This window comes from Myxine glutinosa, chromosome 1 (genome assembly GCF_964187855.1).
Source record: "Myxine glutinosa chromosome 1, kmMyxGlut1.1, whole genome shotgun sequence".
In the NCBI taxonomy this organism is placed as follows: domain Eukaryota; kingdom Metazoa; phylum Chordata; class Myxini; order Myxiniformes; family Myxinidae; genus Myxine; species Myxine glutinosa.
Window position 1 is genome coordinate 191,298,432 of NC_136261.1, and position 15,226 is coordinate 191,313,657.

General features: G+C 40.9%; 1 protein-coding gene across 2 annotated transcripts in view; it reads right to left on the reverse strand.

Moving 5' to 3' along the window:
• Positions 1 to 15,226, reverse strand: part of LOC137432347 (receptor-type tyrosine-protein phosphatase-like N) — a 237,834-nt gene that overhangs the window by 97,649 nt on the left and 124,959 nt on the right. For both annotated transcript variants that reach the window (XM_078781553.1, XM_078781543.1), the window contains exon 7: positions 2,523 to 2,609. In XM_078781553.1, coding sequence (XP_078637679.1) covers positions 2,523 to 2,609 — 87 coding nt within the window. The remainder of the gene's footprint in view (positions 1 to 2,522; positions 2,610 to 15,226) is intronic.

Here is a 15,226-nt window from a genome sequence, read left to right on the forward strand (position 1 = left end):
ATTGTGCCTCAGGACTGGTCTCCTAAATCTACTGCCCCTGATATTAATTCAGTCTGGGAATTCACCCACATGAACCTGCACTCTCTCATGCCCAGATTCATCCCATCTCATCCTCAGTTATCATACTCATCCACCCACCCATGGTGCACGGAATCCTGTCGTGAGGCTGTTGCCTTGAAACAATTTGCCTTCTACTCCTGGCAGGCAAATCCGACTGAAGGCAATCTCAGGTCATTCCACAAAGCCCACAACAAGTGTGTGTCCACTCTCAAGAGAGCCTAAAAACAACATCCATCCAAACTCGTTTGAACTTTCAAACTTTTCGCCCTTATCTAAAAACTGGGGCACTTTGTTAAGTCTGTCTCTGGTGATGGCAATACAACAGACTCCAGTCATGAGAAGGCTGAATGCCTCAATTCTGTGTTTGCTTCCAAATATTGTGTCCCTAACCTCTCGCTCTCTGTGCCCACCATACGCTGTTGCACCAAACTGCTCCTGCACTCTGTATCCTGAGGAGGTGGAGAAGTTTCTGGCATCTCTTGACTCTGATTCTGCAACTGGCTCATACGGCATTAGCTCACGTGTCCTAAAAACCTTCCCTGATTTTCTTACACATCCTCTTTCTGCAATTTTCACCCTATTATTTGCCTTAGGTCATCTTCCATCTGTTTGGATGTTAGCCAACATCACTGCATTACATAAGCTAAAACAGTACTCGGTAGAGTGCATACCTCTGCCAGGCTGACCAGTTTATGTTTTGTTTCCTACCGGGAGGCCGGATCCTATATTGGGACCTGAACCAAAATCTAATCGGCTTGTTCTTGTCACCTACCCAACTTGTCCACCTAGTTTTGTCAAAACTCGTGCATGACCTTTTGAAATATCGTGCTATGTATCGTTTTTTGGTCCTATCTCTTAATGGTGTTGAATAACTTCAAAAATTAAATTCTCATATCCAGATCCGGATCCAGATCCAGATCATCACCAAAAGCGAATCAATTCGACTTTGTCACACACCCAACATGTGCACCACGTTTTCTTCAAATCCGTCGACACCTTTTTGAGATATCGTGCTATATACGGTATCGTTTTTGGCCCTATCTCTCAATTGACCAGTTTATGTTTAGTTCTTAAAAAGTTCTTAGTTCTCACTTAAAAGTTCTCAGATTCAGATCGAGATCTGGATCTTCACCAAAATCTAATCATTTCATCTTTGTCACATACCCAACCTCTCCACCGAATTTAATCCAAATTTGTGCATTACATTTTGAGATATCCTGCTCGCAGCCAAACAGACAAACAGACAAACAAGAGTGAAATCACAACCTCCTTTCACCTTTGGCGGTGAAGGTAACAAGGTGCAAAAACCGATCCCCTCAACTACAGACTTATCAGCATACTTCCAATCAGCAGATAAACCTATTCAAGTAAATGCAAGTAGAGTTGAGTAGTGATCTTATACTGTATTTATAAATTTCTTTATTTTACAGTGATTATACAGCTCATACTGCAGCTTGCAAGTAAATCTCATGCCTGATAAAAACATTCAGCATCAGTGTTATTTTAAGTGAACTACAAGGATATTAGAAGACAATGGACACATACATGTAATATATTACCCTGCATTCTGAGAATCATGAGCAACTGGTTCAGAGGAGAGTGCAAAACAGGCGAACCAATGCAAGGGATGCTTGACAGAAGGGACAACTTTGTGGATATGCAAAGAATACCTCTAGATGTATACACACATATCTTGGTAAAAACAAAGCATGACTTAGTTTGTGGATACATCTCATACGAGGAACCGATGTGATAGGTAGAATGCAAGGAGCACATTAAACCTATCACATGTGCAATTTACCAAAGAGTCATTTCATGTTGATTAAATTAAAATTTCACATCTGGATCCCGATGCATTAATTAATGTTCATACAAAGCAACATTCCTTCAAATAACTGGATGTATTTTTGAATTTATTCTAAAATTAATTTTTGCAATTCATAGAAATCAGTGAATAAAGAAAATAAACATTACAGATGCACAGGTTTCATAGCAGAGACAAAGATACAGTAAATGTATTTCGGAGAGCAGTCGGAAATTTTTCTCTTTCCAGGGCATTGGATTTTTGAAAGATCAATGAAGGAAATAGCATATAACTTTGAAAGAGGATATATTGATAATAAGGTCTCTACCTATGGTCTTTGTCTTCTTTGATATCAGCTTTAGTATCGACGATCCTTTTCGATGAAGAAAAAGACATACAAGGCAAATATTCACATACTGGTTCGTGCTACAAGAAAGTCAAAGGAGCCTCAAGAGGAGGAAACAAGAGAAGATGATGAAATAGATGTGGCTAAAAATCATGGCAGTGATGAGGAAATGATGAAAGTGCACAAAAGAAAGAAGGGAGAGGACAATTGACGAAGAGAAGACAGAATAATATGAGGCGAAAGGGACGTTGAGTAAAGAATGCTCCTAAACAGGTGGGGAGATGGAGCAATAACCGCGTTTTAGGTTCTCACCTGACATCAGTGAAGGACGTGTAGGAGAGACCAGCTGCATGGCCTAGCGCACCAAGGAGCTGCCAAGCTTCGTGTAGACGCACAGGGCTGCACAAGGCGTGGGTAAATGCAGAAATGAGGGCGAAGAGGGAGGGGGATGGGGAAGCAAAGGGAGAGAATGGAGAGAGGGGGGAAGGAAGAGGATGGAGAAATAGGGGGAGGGAGAGAGAAAATGGATGGCAGGCAGTGAGAGAAATCATGGGATTAAAGGAAGAAAATAAAGGGTAAATGCAAACAAGAGTGCGAAAAGAGAAGACAGAGAGAGAGGGTGGGGGAGATAGAGAAGAGGAGAGGAGAGGAGAGGAGAGAAGAGGAGACGAGAGGAGAGAAGAGGTGACAAGAGGAGAGAAGAGAAGAGGACAGAAAAGAGTTATATTAAAGGTCATTTTCATAGGCCTCCCTCCAATATGGACAGTTTGAACACACAAGAAAATTTGGAAATACTTAAAGTAAGTACAGCTAGTCTTAAACCTTAAACACCTCATCTGAATGATAAAATGGGAAATCTTAAATAATTAGGCCCATGATAAATCCCAGACAAGTTAAGAGAAAAACAATTAATTGTCAGAAATGTGAATGTAATTTCTGAGAAATTGCATTCACATTTCGGAAAAAAAATAAGAACAGAAAGGAAATATTGACGAATATCATTGAATAATGGATTATGAAAGTTCAAACAACACTAGAATTGACATCAGAGTATTGAAAATACAAAAGAGGGACGATAAAAATAAAGGCGGAGAGGTCATTAGATACACAGAGAGTAAAAACAGAGATACACCCGAAAACACATCTTTATTCATCGCAATTTTAATCTTTTTGAATTTTCACCAAGCGATATTTGTGATTTTATCGAAGTTATCGAATTTATCGGTGACTTGCCTCAATATTTGCTCAGGATTATGTGAGCATAAAATTGCCTAAATTAAGTAGCAACATTGGCAGAATATGCCATCAAAGTGATGATTAAACCCTTTCTTACAAAAAGGCGAGGCAAAGTGGAAAGCCAGGCGACGCTTTTTGTATGTGACTGCAAGTAAACGGATATAATGTGATGCCAACTAAACGGTTATAATGTGATGGCAAGTAAACGGATATAATGTGATGGCAAGTAAACGGATATAATGTGATGCCAACCAAACGGTTATAATGTGATGGCAAGTAAACGGATATAATGTGATGCCAACCAAACGGTTATAATGTGATGGCAAGTAAACGGATATAATGTGATGCCAACCAAACGGATATAATGTGATGCCAACTAAACGGTTATAATGTGATGCCAACTAAACGGTTATAATGTGATAGCAAGTAAACGGATATAATGTGATGCCAACCAAACGGTTATAATGTGATGGCAAGTAAACGGATATAATGTGATGCCAACCAAACGGTTATAATGTGATGGCAACCAAACGGTTATAATGTGATGGCAAGTAAACGGATATAATGTGATGCCAACCAAACGGATATAATGTGATGCCAACTAAACGGTTATAATGTGATGGCAAGTAAACGGATATAATGTGATGCCAACCAAACGGTTATAATGTGATGGCAACCAAACGGTTATAATGTGATGGCAAGTAAATGGATATAATGTGATGGCAAGTAAACGGATATAATGTGATGCCAACTAAACGGTTATAATGTGATGGCAAGTAAACGGTTATAATGTGATGGCAAGTAAATGGATATAATGTGATGGCAAGTAAACGGATATAATGTGATGCCAACTAAACGGTTATAATGTGATGGCAAGTAAACGGATATAATGTGATGCCAACCAAACGGATATAATGTGATGCCAACCAAACGGTTATAATGTGATGGCAAGTAAACGGATATAATGTGATGGCAAGTAAACGGATATAATGTGATGCCAACTAAACGGTTATAATGTGATGGCAAGTAAACGGATATATTGTGATGGCAAGTAAACGGTTATAATGTGATGGCAGGTAAACGGATATAATGTGATGGCAAGTAAACGGATATAATGTGATGCCAACTAAACGGTTATAATGTGATGGCAGGTAAACGGATATAATGTGATGGCAAGTAAACGGTTATAATGTGATGGCAATTAAACGGATATAATGTGATGGCAAGTAAACGGTTATAATGTGATGGCAAGTAAACGGATATAATGTGATGGCAACTAAACGGATATAATGTGATGGCAAGTAAACAGATATAATGTGATAGCAAGTAAACGGTTATAATGTGATGGCAACTAAACATATAATGTGATGGCAAGTAAACGGATATAATGTGATGGCAAGTAAACGGATATAATGTGATGGCAAGTAAACGGATTTATTGTGATGGCAAGTAAACGGTTATAATGTGATGGCAGGTAAACGGATATAATGTGATGGCAAGTAAACGGTTATAATGTGATGGCAATTAAATGGATATAATGTGATGGCAAGTAAACGGATTTATTGTGATGACAAGTAAATGGATATAATGTGATGGCAAGTAAACGGATATAATGTGATGGCAACTAAACGGATATAATGTGATGGCAAGTCATGTCATAAAGGGCGATCTCGCAAGATCTTTGTCGGCGAGGTCACGTCTTTTCGAAGCTGTCCATGCCCTCACGCTTTCGAAGGTAAGTAATTTTTTTCACAATTGTGTTTTTGTCGAGACTGTATCTATCTTTCGGTGTGTGTACCTATAGCGTGTCTTTAGGAAAATTTTCGGTGTTAATTTTTCGTACATGTATACACAATCGTCGGTTAATTCGTGTCACGTATTCTGAGGCCTAGTACTAGTACGAGTAGGCTTAGGCTACCGTCTCCGACCTTGTGGTTTTGTTTTCTCTCAGCGGTTCGTCGAATGCGCTGCAATTACTTTCGTTCTCTGTTTCGTCCCAGTCGTTCACCCCATACTTCCTTGTTTAATATCTCTACTCAAAAAAAAAAACCCCCAAAAAATATTTCCTTCTCAGTTCTTATTCGTTTATTTGTTGTTCTTATTTGTTCGTTCGTTCTTCGTTCACGTTGTTCGTGATCACGCGATCACGTGGTTAGAAATGTTTAATCTCTACCCTGAAGAACTGTATTCTGTCATATATTATAACATCTTTTTCTTCTTCTCCTATAAAAGGATGCTTTCGTCTTGCTCACCAAATCTATTCATTCCAAAAAAAAAAATACAATCTCTTACAGTTCCTCTTTTCTACATTCCCGAAACTCTCCAGCCCTCCACCCCTCCTTCAGCGTCCTCAAACGTATTTTTGACTCGAAGGTCTCAAACTCATTTTGCAAAAAATGTTCATTTCCCATGAATCGTACACTTTTCAAAATCCAATCTCACCCCTCCCCTCCAAAACGTCCCCATCACCCCTCCCCTCCAAATCTACCCCCTTACCCCTCCCCTCCAAATCTTCCCCATCACCCATCTCTTTCAAATATTCCCCCTTGCCCCTCCCCTCCAAATCTTCCCCATCACCCATCCCTTTCAAATCTTCCCCCTTGCCCCTCCCCTCCAAATCTTCCCCATCACCCCTTCCCTCCAAAACTTCCCCATTACCCCTCCCCTCCAAAACTTCCCCATCACCCCTCCCTTCCAAATCTACCCCCTTGCCCCTCCCCTCCAAATCCTCCCCATCACCCATCCCTTTCAAATCTCCCCCCTTGCCCCTTCCCTCCTCTCCCTCCTAAACTCTCCCCACACCCCTCCCCTCTGAGACTCTCCCTCGCTCCTCCCCTCCTAGACTTCCCTCTCACCCCTCCTCCTCAAAGCGTCCTCCCTGCTTCTTCCCCCTTCCAACTTTCACCTTCATCTCCCCCAACCTTCTGCCTCGCTCTTCCCCCTCCTCAAATAACACCTCACTGTGCCTCACCCAATCTCCATCAAACCTTTTGTCCGCCCCATTCTTCCCTTTCTCCAAGCTATTCTGAAATCTCTGAAATCTCTGACACACCTTCAACAGCTCTCCCTACCTCTTCCTTCCACATCTTACCCTACCCCTCCTCCCCCCCCCCCCCTGTTCTGTATCCGATGCTCCCCCTTCCTCTTCATTAACGGTATGGACCTCAAACATCCGGGGCCTTCGCTCAAACTTGACTGATCTCTCCATACAGGTTGCTTCTGACAAACCAGATGTGATCTGCTTAACAGAAACTTTCCTCCCTCATGATGTCTCTGATGCCTTGGTATCTCTCCCAGGTTACTCCCTCCTCCGGTATGATAGACCTGAGCCTCGTCCTGGAGGTGGGGTTGCTATCTTTATAAAAAACTCTCTTCCTCAATCGCCCTCCACTGCCCTCTCTCCACCTCACCCCCAGGAATACCTTTGGCTACGGCTTCCCCTTTGATCCCACCTTTTGTTCATATGTGTGTTGTACCATCCACCAAACAGTGATGACTCCATCTACATCTCGCTGTCTGATAATATGGACCAACTTCTATCTACCCATTCCAACTCTCTCTTCCTCATATGTGGTGATTTCAATTGTCACCATGCCAGTTGGCTGGGTGTGGGTACCTCTCTCACCAGCCATGGCTCTTCAGCAAAGGACTTCTGCGACTCACTGGGACTGACACAATCTGTCAATTTCCCGCCCCGGATCTCAGTCAATGGAGCATCTTCTCTTCTGGACTTGGTTATGACTAATTTCCCTGAAAATGTCTGCTGCTCTTCTTCTGCTCCAATCGGCTCATCTGATCATGTGCTTGTTAAATTGGACATCTCTCTGACCATTCTCAGAGAGCCTCCTCAGCGTCGACGAGTCTGGCATTTCACTCAGGCCAACTGGCACGGTCTTCAAGCAGCCATCAATCATCTGGACTGGTCTCCCATCTCTACCGCCTCTGACATCAACTCATCCTGGGAATTCTTTCAAAGTAAATTGCTCTCTCTCATGCACAGATTTATCCCATCTCGTCTTCAGTTGTCATACCCTTCCTCCCGTCCATGGTACACGGAATCTTGTGGTGAGTCTGTTGCCCAGAATCAACTTGCTTTCGTCTCCTGGAAAGCAAATCCAACGGAAGGAAATCTCATTTCCTTTCACAAAGCCGAAACAAGTGTGTGTCCACCCTCAGGAGAGCCAGGAAACAATATCTCACCATTCTCAAGACCGAACTCTCTTATCTGTCTCCCTCTTCCAAATCCTGGTGGCGTCTGGTCAAATCTGTTTCTGGTGTTTGTTCCCCCTCCATCCCCTCCCTCACCTCAAACGGCTACACGGCTGACTCCGCAAGTGAAAAAGCTGAATGCCTCAACTCTGTGTTTGCCTCTAAATCTTGTGTCCCAAACCCATCCCTCTCTGTACCCACTGTACCCAGTCGTACCCAGCTGCTCCTGGACTCTGTGTCCTTTCCTCCTGACAAGGTGGAAAAGTTTCTGTCAACCCTCGACACTGATTCTGCAACTGGTCCTGACGGCATCAGCCCACGGGTCCTAAAATCATGTTCTTCCGCTCTTTCACTCCCTCTCCCTGTTCTCTTCACCCTCTCTTTTGCTCAAGATCATCTGCCATCTGCTTGGAAATCAGCCAACATCACCGCTTTGCACAAAAAAGGTGCAAAAACAGATCCTAGCAACTACAGACCAATCAGCCTTCTCCCAATTATCAGCAAAGTCATGGAATCCATCATTGCTTCAGAAATGAAATCTTTCCTCTTCTCCAATGGCTTGATCTCTGACCATCAATTTGGGTTCAGACCTGCCTGGTCACTCTACTCTGGACATGCTGCTTCTGCTTTCTCAACAATGGATGGAGGTCCTCAACGCCAAACAGGAAATTAGAGCTGTCTCCCTTGACATTTCACGTGCCTTCGATACGGTCTGGCACCCTGATCTGCTCACCAAACTCTCCTCCTTTGGTATCCATGGAAATCTCCACGCATGGCTGGCAGACTTCCTCTCTAGTCGTAGTCAATATGTGGCCCTGAATGGGTTTCTCTCATCTCCTCTTCCTGTTCAGGCTGGAGTTCCCCAAGGCGGTGTTCTGGGCCCTGTGCTTTTTCTGGTCTTCATCAATGATCTCTCTGACTCTCTTGAAAATCCTCTCTATCTCTTTGCTGACGACTCTACTCTCTGTCGCTCCATTCCTCATCCCTCAGATCGGCAGTCTGCAGCCTCCTCCCTCTCTGCAGACCTGGACAAAATCACAGACTGGGCAAACAAGTGGAACATGTCTTTCAATCCTGACAAATCTCACACTCTTACGATGTCTCTCCGAAAAGACCGACTGGACAACCCTCCCATCCACTTTCTGAATAATCCTCTCCAAGAAGTTCTGTCACTCAAGCTTTTGGGTCTCACTATCTGCCATGATCTTTCCTGGGAAAACCACATTTCAAATCTGGCCTCCAAAGCCAGTCGCCGACTGGGCATCCTCCGTCGTGCGAGGTCCTTCCTTGGTACACCTGAGCTCCTCACCACTTACAAGGCTTTCATCCGCAGCTCTATGGAATACTGCTCTCCCCTCTGGTCTGGTGCTCCTGCCTCACACCTAGCTCGTCTTCACGCTGTTGAAACCAAAGCGTTCAGAATCATTGGAATCTCCAGCGATGAATCTAACTCCAAGGGCCTTTCACTCACTCACCGCAGGCAGGTTGGTGGTCTTTCCGTCTTCTACCGACTCCTCTCTGGCCTTGCCCCCCCCCAGCTCTCTCTGGGCTCTGTCCCCCAAATATTCCTACAGGGCGCACAAGATCTGCCTGCAACCCTCTTATGGTTAAACTGCCAAAATCAAGACTTTCTGCTCACCTTCACTCCTTCATTCCTCTTTTCTCCCGCCTCTGGAACAAACTCCCTCACTCTCTTCAATCCCACTCCACCTTCCAGGTCTTTAAAACAGCTGTTCACCACCATCTCTTATCTTCCCCCATCCAAAACCTTGATCTTTTCTACCCCTGCTAATTTCACCCAAAATCCTACACTTTTTTTTTTGAAATACCAACTTCTGTCCTGGAAGTCCCCTTGTGTTTTATACCTCCCCCCCACCCCCTTCCCACGCCTCCTCCCCCCAAGCCCTCTCCCTCCCACACTTCTGCCTGCTCTCAAATGTTGTGTTTGTGTGCTTCCCCTTCTCTCCCCATCTTGTCTTCCGCTCCCTCTTTTTATATATTTTGTTTGTCTGGTTGATTTGTTTGTGAAATAAATGTTAGCTCTTTCACGAGCCTCGATTCAGTATACAAAAAAAAAGTAAACGGATATAATGTGATAGCAAGTAAACGGTTATAATGTGATGACAAGTAAACGGATATAATATGATGGCAAGTAAACGGATATAATGTGATGGCAACTAAACGGATATAATGTGATGGCACGTAAACGGTTATAATGTGATGGCAAGTAAACGGATAGAATGTGATGGCAAGTAAACGGTTATAATGTGATGGCAAGTAAACGGTTATAATGTGATGGTAAGTAAATGGTTATAATGTGATGGCAAGTAAACGCTTATAATGTGATGGCAAGTAAACGGATATAATGTGATGGCAAGTAAACGGATATAATGTGATGGCAAGTAAACGGTTATAATGTGATGGTAAACGGATATAATGTGATGGCAAGTAAACGGATATAATGTGATGGCAAGTAAACGGATATAATGTGATGGCAAGTAAACGGATATAATGTGATGGCAAGTAAACGGTTATAATGTGATGGCAAGTAAACGGTTATAATGTGATTGTAAGTAAATGGTTATAATGTGATGGCAAGTAAACGGTAAAAATGTGATGGCAAGTAAACGGATATAATGTGATGGCAAGTAAACGGATATAATGTGATGGCAAGTAAACGGTTATAATGTGATGGTAAACGGATATAATGTGATGGCAAGTAAACGGATATAATGTGATGGCAAGTAAACGGATATAATGTGATGGCAAGTAAACGGATATAATGTGATGGCAAGTAAACGGATATAATGTGATGGCAAGTAAACGGATATAATGTGATAGCAAGTAAACGGATATAATGTGATGGCAAGTAAACGGTTATAATGTGATGGCAAGTAAACAGATAGAATGTGATGGCAAGTAAACGGATATAATGTGAAAGCAAGTAAACGGATATAATGTGATGGCAAGTAAACGGTTATAATGTGATGGCAAGTAAACGGTTATAATGTGATGGTAAGGAAATGGTTATAATGTGATGGCAAGTAAACGGTTATAATGTGATGGCAAGTAAACGGATATAATGTGATGGCAAGTAAACGGATATAATGTGATGGCAAGTAAACGGTTATAATGTGATGGTAAACGGATATAATGTGATGGCAAGTAAACGGATATAATGTGATGGCAAGTGAACGGATATAATGTGATGGCAAGTAAACGGATATAATGTGATGGCAAGTAAACGGATATAATGTGATGGCAAGTAAACGGATATAATGTGATGGCAAGTAAACGGTTATAATGTGATGGCAAGTAAATGGATATAATGTGATGGCAAGTAAATGGTTATAATGTGATGGCAAGTAAACGGATATAATGTGATGGCAACTAAACGGTTATAATGTGATGGCAAGTAAACGGATATAATGTTATGGCAAGTAAACGGTTGTAATGTGATGGCAAGTAAACGGTTATAATGTGATGGCAAATAAACGGATATAATGTGATGGAAAGTAAACGGATATAATGTGATGGCAAGTAAACGGTTATAATGTGATGGCAAGGAAACGGATATAATGTGATGGCAAGTAAACGGATATAATGTGATGGCAAGTAAACAGTTATAATGTGATGGCAAGTAAACGGTTATAATGTGATGGCAAGTAAACGGATATAATGTGATGCCAACCAAACGGATATAATGTGATGCCAACTAAACGGTTATAATGTGATGGCAAGTAAACGGATATAATGTGATGGCAAGTAAACGGATATAATGTGATGGCAAGTAAATGGATATGATGTGATGGCAAGTAAACGGATATCATGTGATGGCAAGTAAACGGATATAATGTGATGGCAAGTAAACGGTGATAATGTGATGGCAGGTAAAGGGATATAATGTGATGGCAAGTAAACGGTTATAATGTGATGGCAAGTAAACGGATATAATGTGATGGCAAGTCAACGGATATAATGTGATGGCAAGTAAACGGATATAATGTGATGGCAAGTAAAGGGTTATAATGTGATGGCAAGTAAAGGGTTATAATGTGATGGCAAGTAAACGGTTATAATGTGATTGCAAGTAAACGTTTATAATGTGATGGCAGGCAAACGGATATAATGTGATGGCAAGTAAACGGATATAATGTGATGGCAAGTAAACGGATATAATGTGATGGCAACTAAACGGATATAAAGTGATGCCAGGTAAACGGATATAATGTGATGGCAACTAAACGGATATAATGTGATGGCATGTAAACGGATATAATGTGATGGCAAGTAAACGGATATAATGTGATGGCAAGTAAACGGATATAATGTGATGGCAACTAAATGGATATAAAGTGATGCCAGGTAAACGGATATAATGTGATGGCAACTAAACGGATATAATGTGATGGCAAGTAAACGGATATAATGTGATGGCAAGTAAATGGTTATAATGTGATGGCAAGTAAACGGTTATAATGTGATGGTAAACGGATATAATGTGATGGCAAGTAAACGGATATAATGTGATGGCAAGTAAACGGATATAATGTGATGGCAAGTAAACGGATATAATGTGATGGCAAGTAAACGGTTATAATGTGATGGCAAGTAAACGGTTATAATGTGATGGTACGTAAATGGTTATAATGTGATGGCAAGTAAACGGTTATAATGTGATGGCAAGTAAACGGATATAATGTGATGGCAAGTAAACGGATATAATGTGATGGCAAGTAAACGGTTATAATGTGATGGTAAACGGATATAATGTGATGGCAAGTAAACGGATATAATGTGATGGCAAGTAAACGGATATAATGTGATGGTAAACGGATATAATGTGATGGCAAGTAAACGGATATAATGTGATGGCAAGTAAACGGATATAATGTGATGGCAAGTAAACGGATATAATGTGATGGCAAGTAAACGGATATAATGTGATGGCAAGTAAACGGATATAATGTGATGGCAAGTAAACGGATATAATGTGATGGCAAGTAAACGGATATAATGTGATGGCAAGTAAACGGATATAATGTGATGGCAAGTAAACGGATATAATGTGATGGCAAGTAAACGGATATAATGTGATGGCAACTAAACGGATATAATGTGATGGCAAGTAAACGGATATAATGTGATGGCAAGTAAACGGTTATAATGTGATGGCAAGTAAACGGATATAATGTGATGGCAAGTAAACGGATATAATGTGATGGCATGTAAACGGATATAATGTGATGGCAAGTAAACGGATATAATGTGATGGCAAGTAAACGGTTATTATGTGATGGCAAGTAAACGGATATAATGTGATGGCATGTAAACCGATATAATGTGATAGCATGTAAACGGATATAATGTGATGGCAAGTAAACGGATATAATGTGATGGCAAGTAAACGGTTATAATGTGATGGCAAGTAAACGGATATAATGTGATGGCAAGTAAACAGATATAATGTGATGGCATGTAAACGGATATAATGTGATGGCAAGTAAACGGATATAATGTGATGGCAAGTAAACGATTATAATGTGATGGCAAGTAAACGGATATAATGTGATGGCAAGTAAATGGATATAATGTGATGGCAAGTAAACGGTTATAATGTGATGGCAAGTAAACGGATATAATGTGATGGCAAGTAAACGGTTATAATGTGATGGCAAGTAAACGGATATAATGTGATGGCAAGTAAACGGATATAATGTGATGGCATGTGAACGGATATAATGTGATGGCAAGTAAACGGATATAATGTGATGGCAAGTAAACGGTTATAATGTGATGGCAAGTAAACGGATATAATGTGATGGCAAGTCAACGGATATAATGTGATGGCAAGTAAACGGATATAATGTGATGGCAAGTAAACGGATATAATGTGATGGCATGTAAACGGATATAATGTGATGGCAAGTAAACGGATATAATGTGATGGCAAGTAAACGGATATAATGTGATGGCAAGTAAACGGTAATAATGTGATGGCAAGTAAACGGATATAATGTGATGGCAAGTAAACGGATATAATGTGATGGCATGTAAACGGATATAATGTGATGGCAAGTAAATGGATATAATGTGATGGCAAGTAAATGGATATAATGTGATGGCAAGTAAACGGTAATAATGTGATGCCAAGTAAATGGATATAAAGTGATGCCAGGTAAACGGATATAATGTGATGGCAAGTAAACGGATATAATGTGATGGCAAGTAAACAGATATAATGTGATGGCAAGTAAACGGATATAATGTGATGGCAAGTAAATGGATATAATGTGATGGCAAGTAAATGGATATAATGTGATGGCAAGTAAACGGATATAATGTGATGGCAAGTAAACGGATATAATGTGATGGCAAGTAAATGGATATAATGTGAGGGCAAGTAAACGGTTATAATGTGATGGCAAGTAAACGGATATAATGTGATGGCAAGTAAACGGATATAATGTGATGGCAAGTAAATGGATATAATGTGATGGCAAGTAAATGGATATAATGTGATGGCAAGTAAATGGATATAATGTGATGGCAAGTAAACGGTAATAATGTGATGGCAAGTAAACGGATATAATGTGATGGCAAGCAAACGGTTATAATGTGATGGCAAGTAAACGGTTATAATGTGAGGGCAAGTAAACGGTTATAATGTGATGGCAACTAAACGGATATAATGTGATGGCAACTAAACGGATATAATGTGATGGCAAGTAAACGGATATAATGTGATGGCAAGTAAACGGTTATAATGTGATGGCAAGTAAACGGATATAATGTGATGGCAAGTAAACGGTTATAATGTGATGGCAAGTAAACGGATATAATGTGATGGCAAGTAAACGGTTATAATGTGAGGGCAAGTAAACGGTTATAATGTGATGGCAAGTAAACGGTTATAATGTGAGGGCAAGTAAACGGTTATAATGTGATGGCAAGTAAACGGTTATAATGTGATGGCAAGTAAATGGTTATAATGTGATGGCAAGTAAACGGATATAATGTGATGGCAAGTAAACGGATATAATGTGATGGCAAGCAAACGGTTATAATGTGATGGCAAGTAAACGGTTATAATGTGATGGCAACTAAACGGATATAATGTGATGGCAACTAAACGGATATAATGTGATGGCAAGTAAACGGATATCAATGAACCTGCTGCCTTTGATTGGAAGGTTGAAATTATTCGATTTCATTCCACAATTTCCAATCTGTCAATCAGTTTTGTCTGTCTCATTTCGATTTCACGCAATGTAATTCCACTGAACTTTCCCCCAATTTTACGGATTCCATTTACATAATAAAAAAACAAATTCAAGGTTAGGGTCACAAAACATGTCCGCAACATTCCCTGGATGTTGGCGACGCACCTGTTGAGGCTCGGTTTCCATGGAAACATGCTGAGACTGCGAGCCTCAAATTAGCGGCTGCCGGGGCCGCTTGCAAATCAGCCTCACCGTACATACTGGCCTCTTGCTTAATGGGCAGGAAATTAATCCAAGGCTGAAAGCAGCTCCAGCCATTACATCCACTACATTCCCTGGGAGACATTG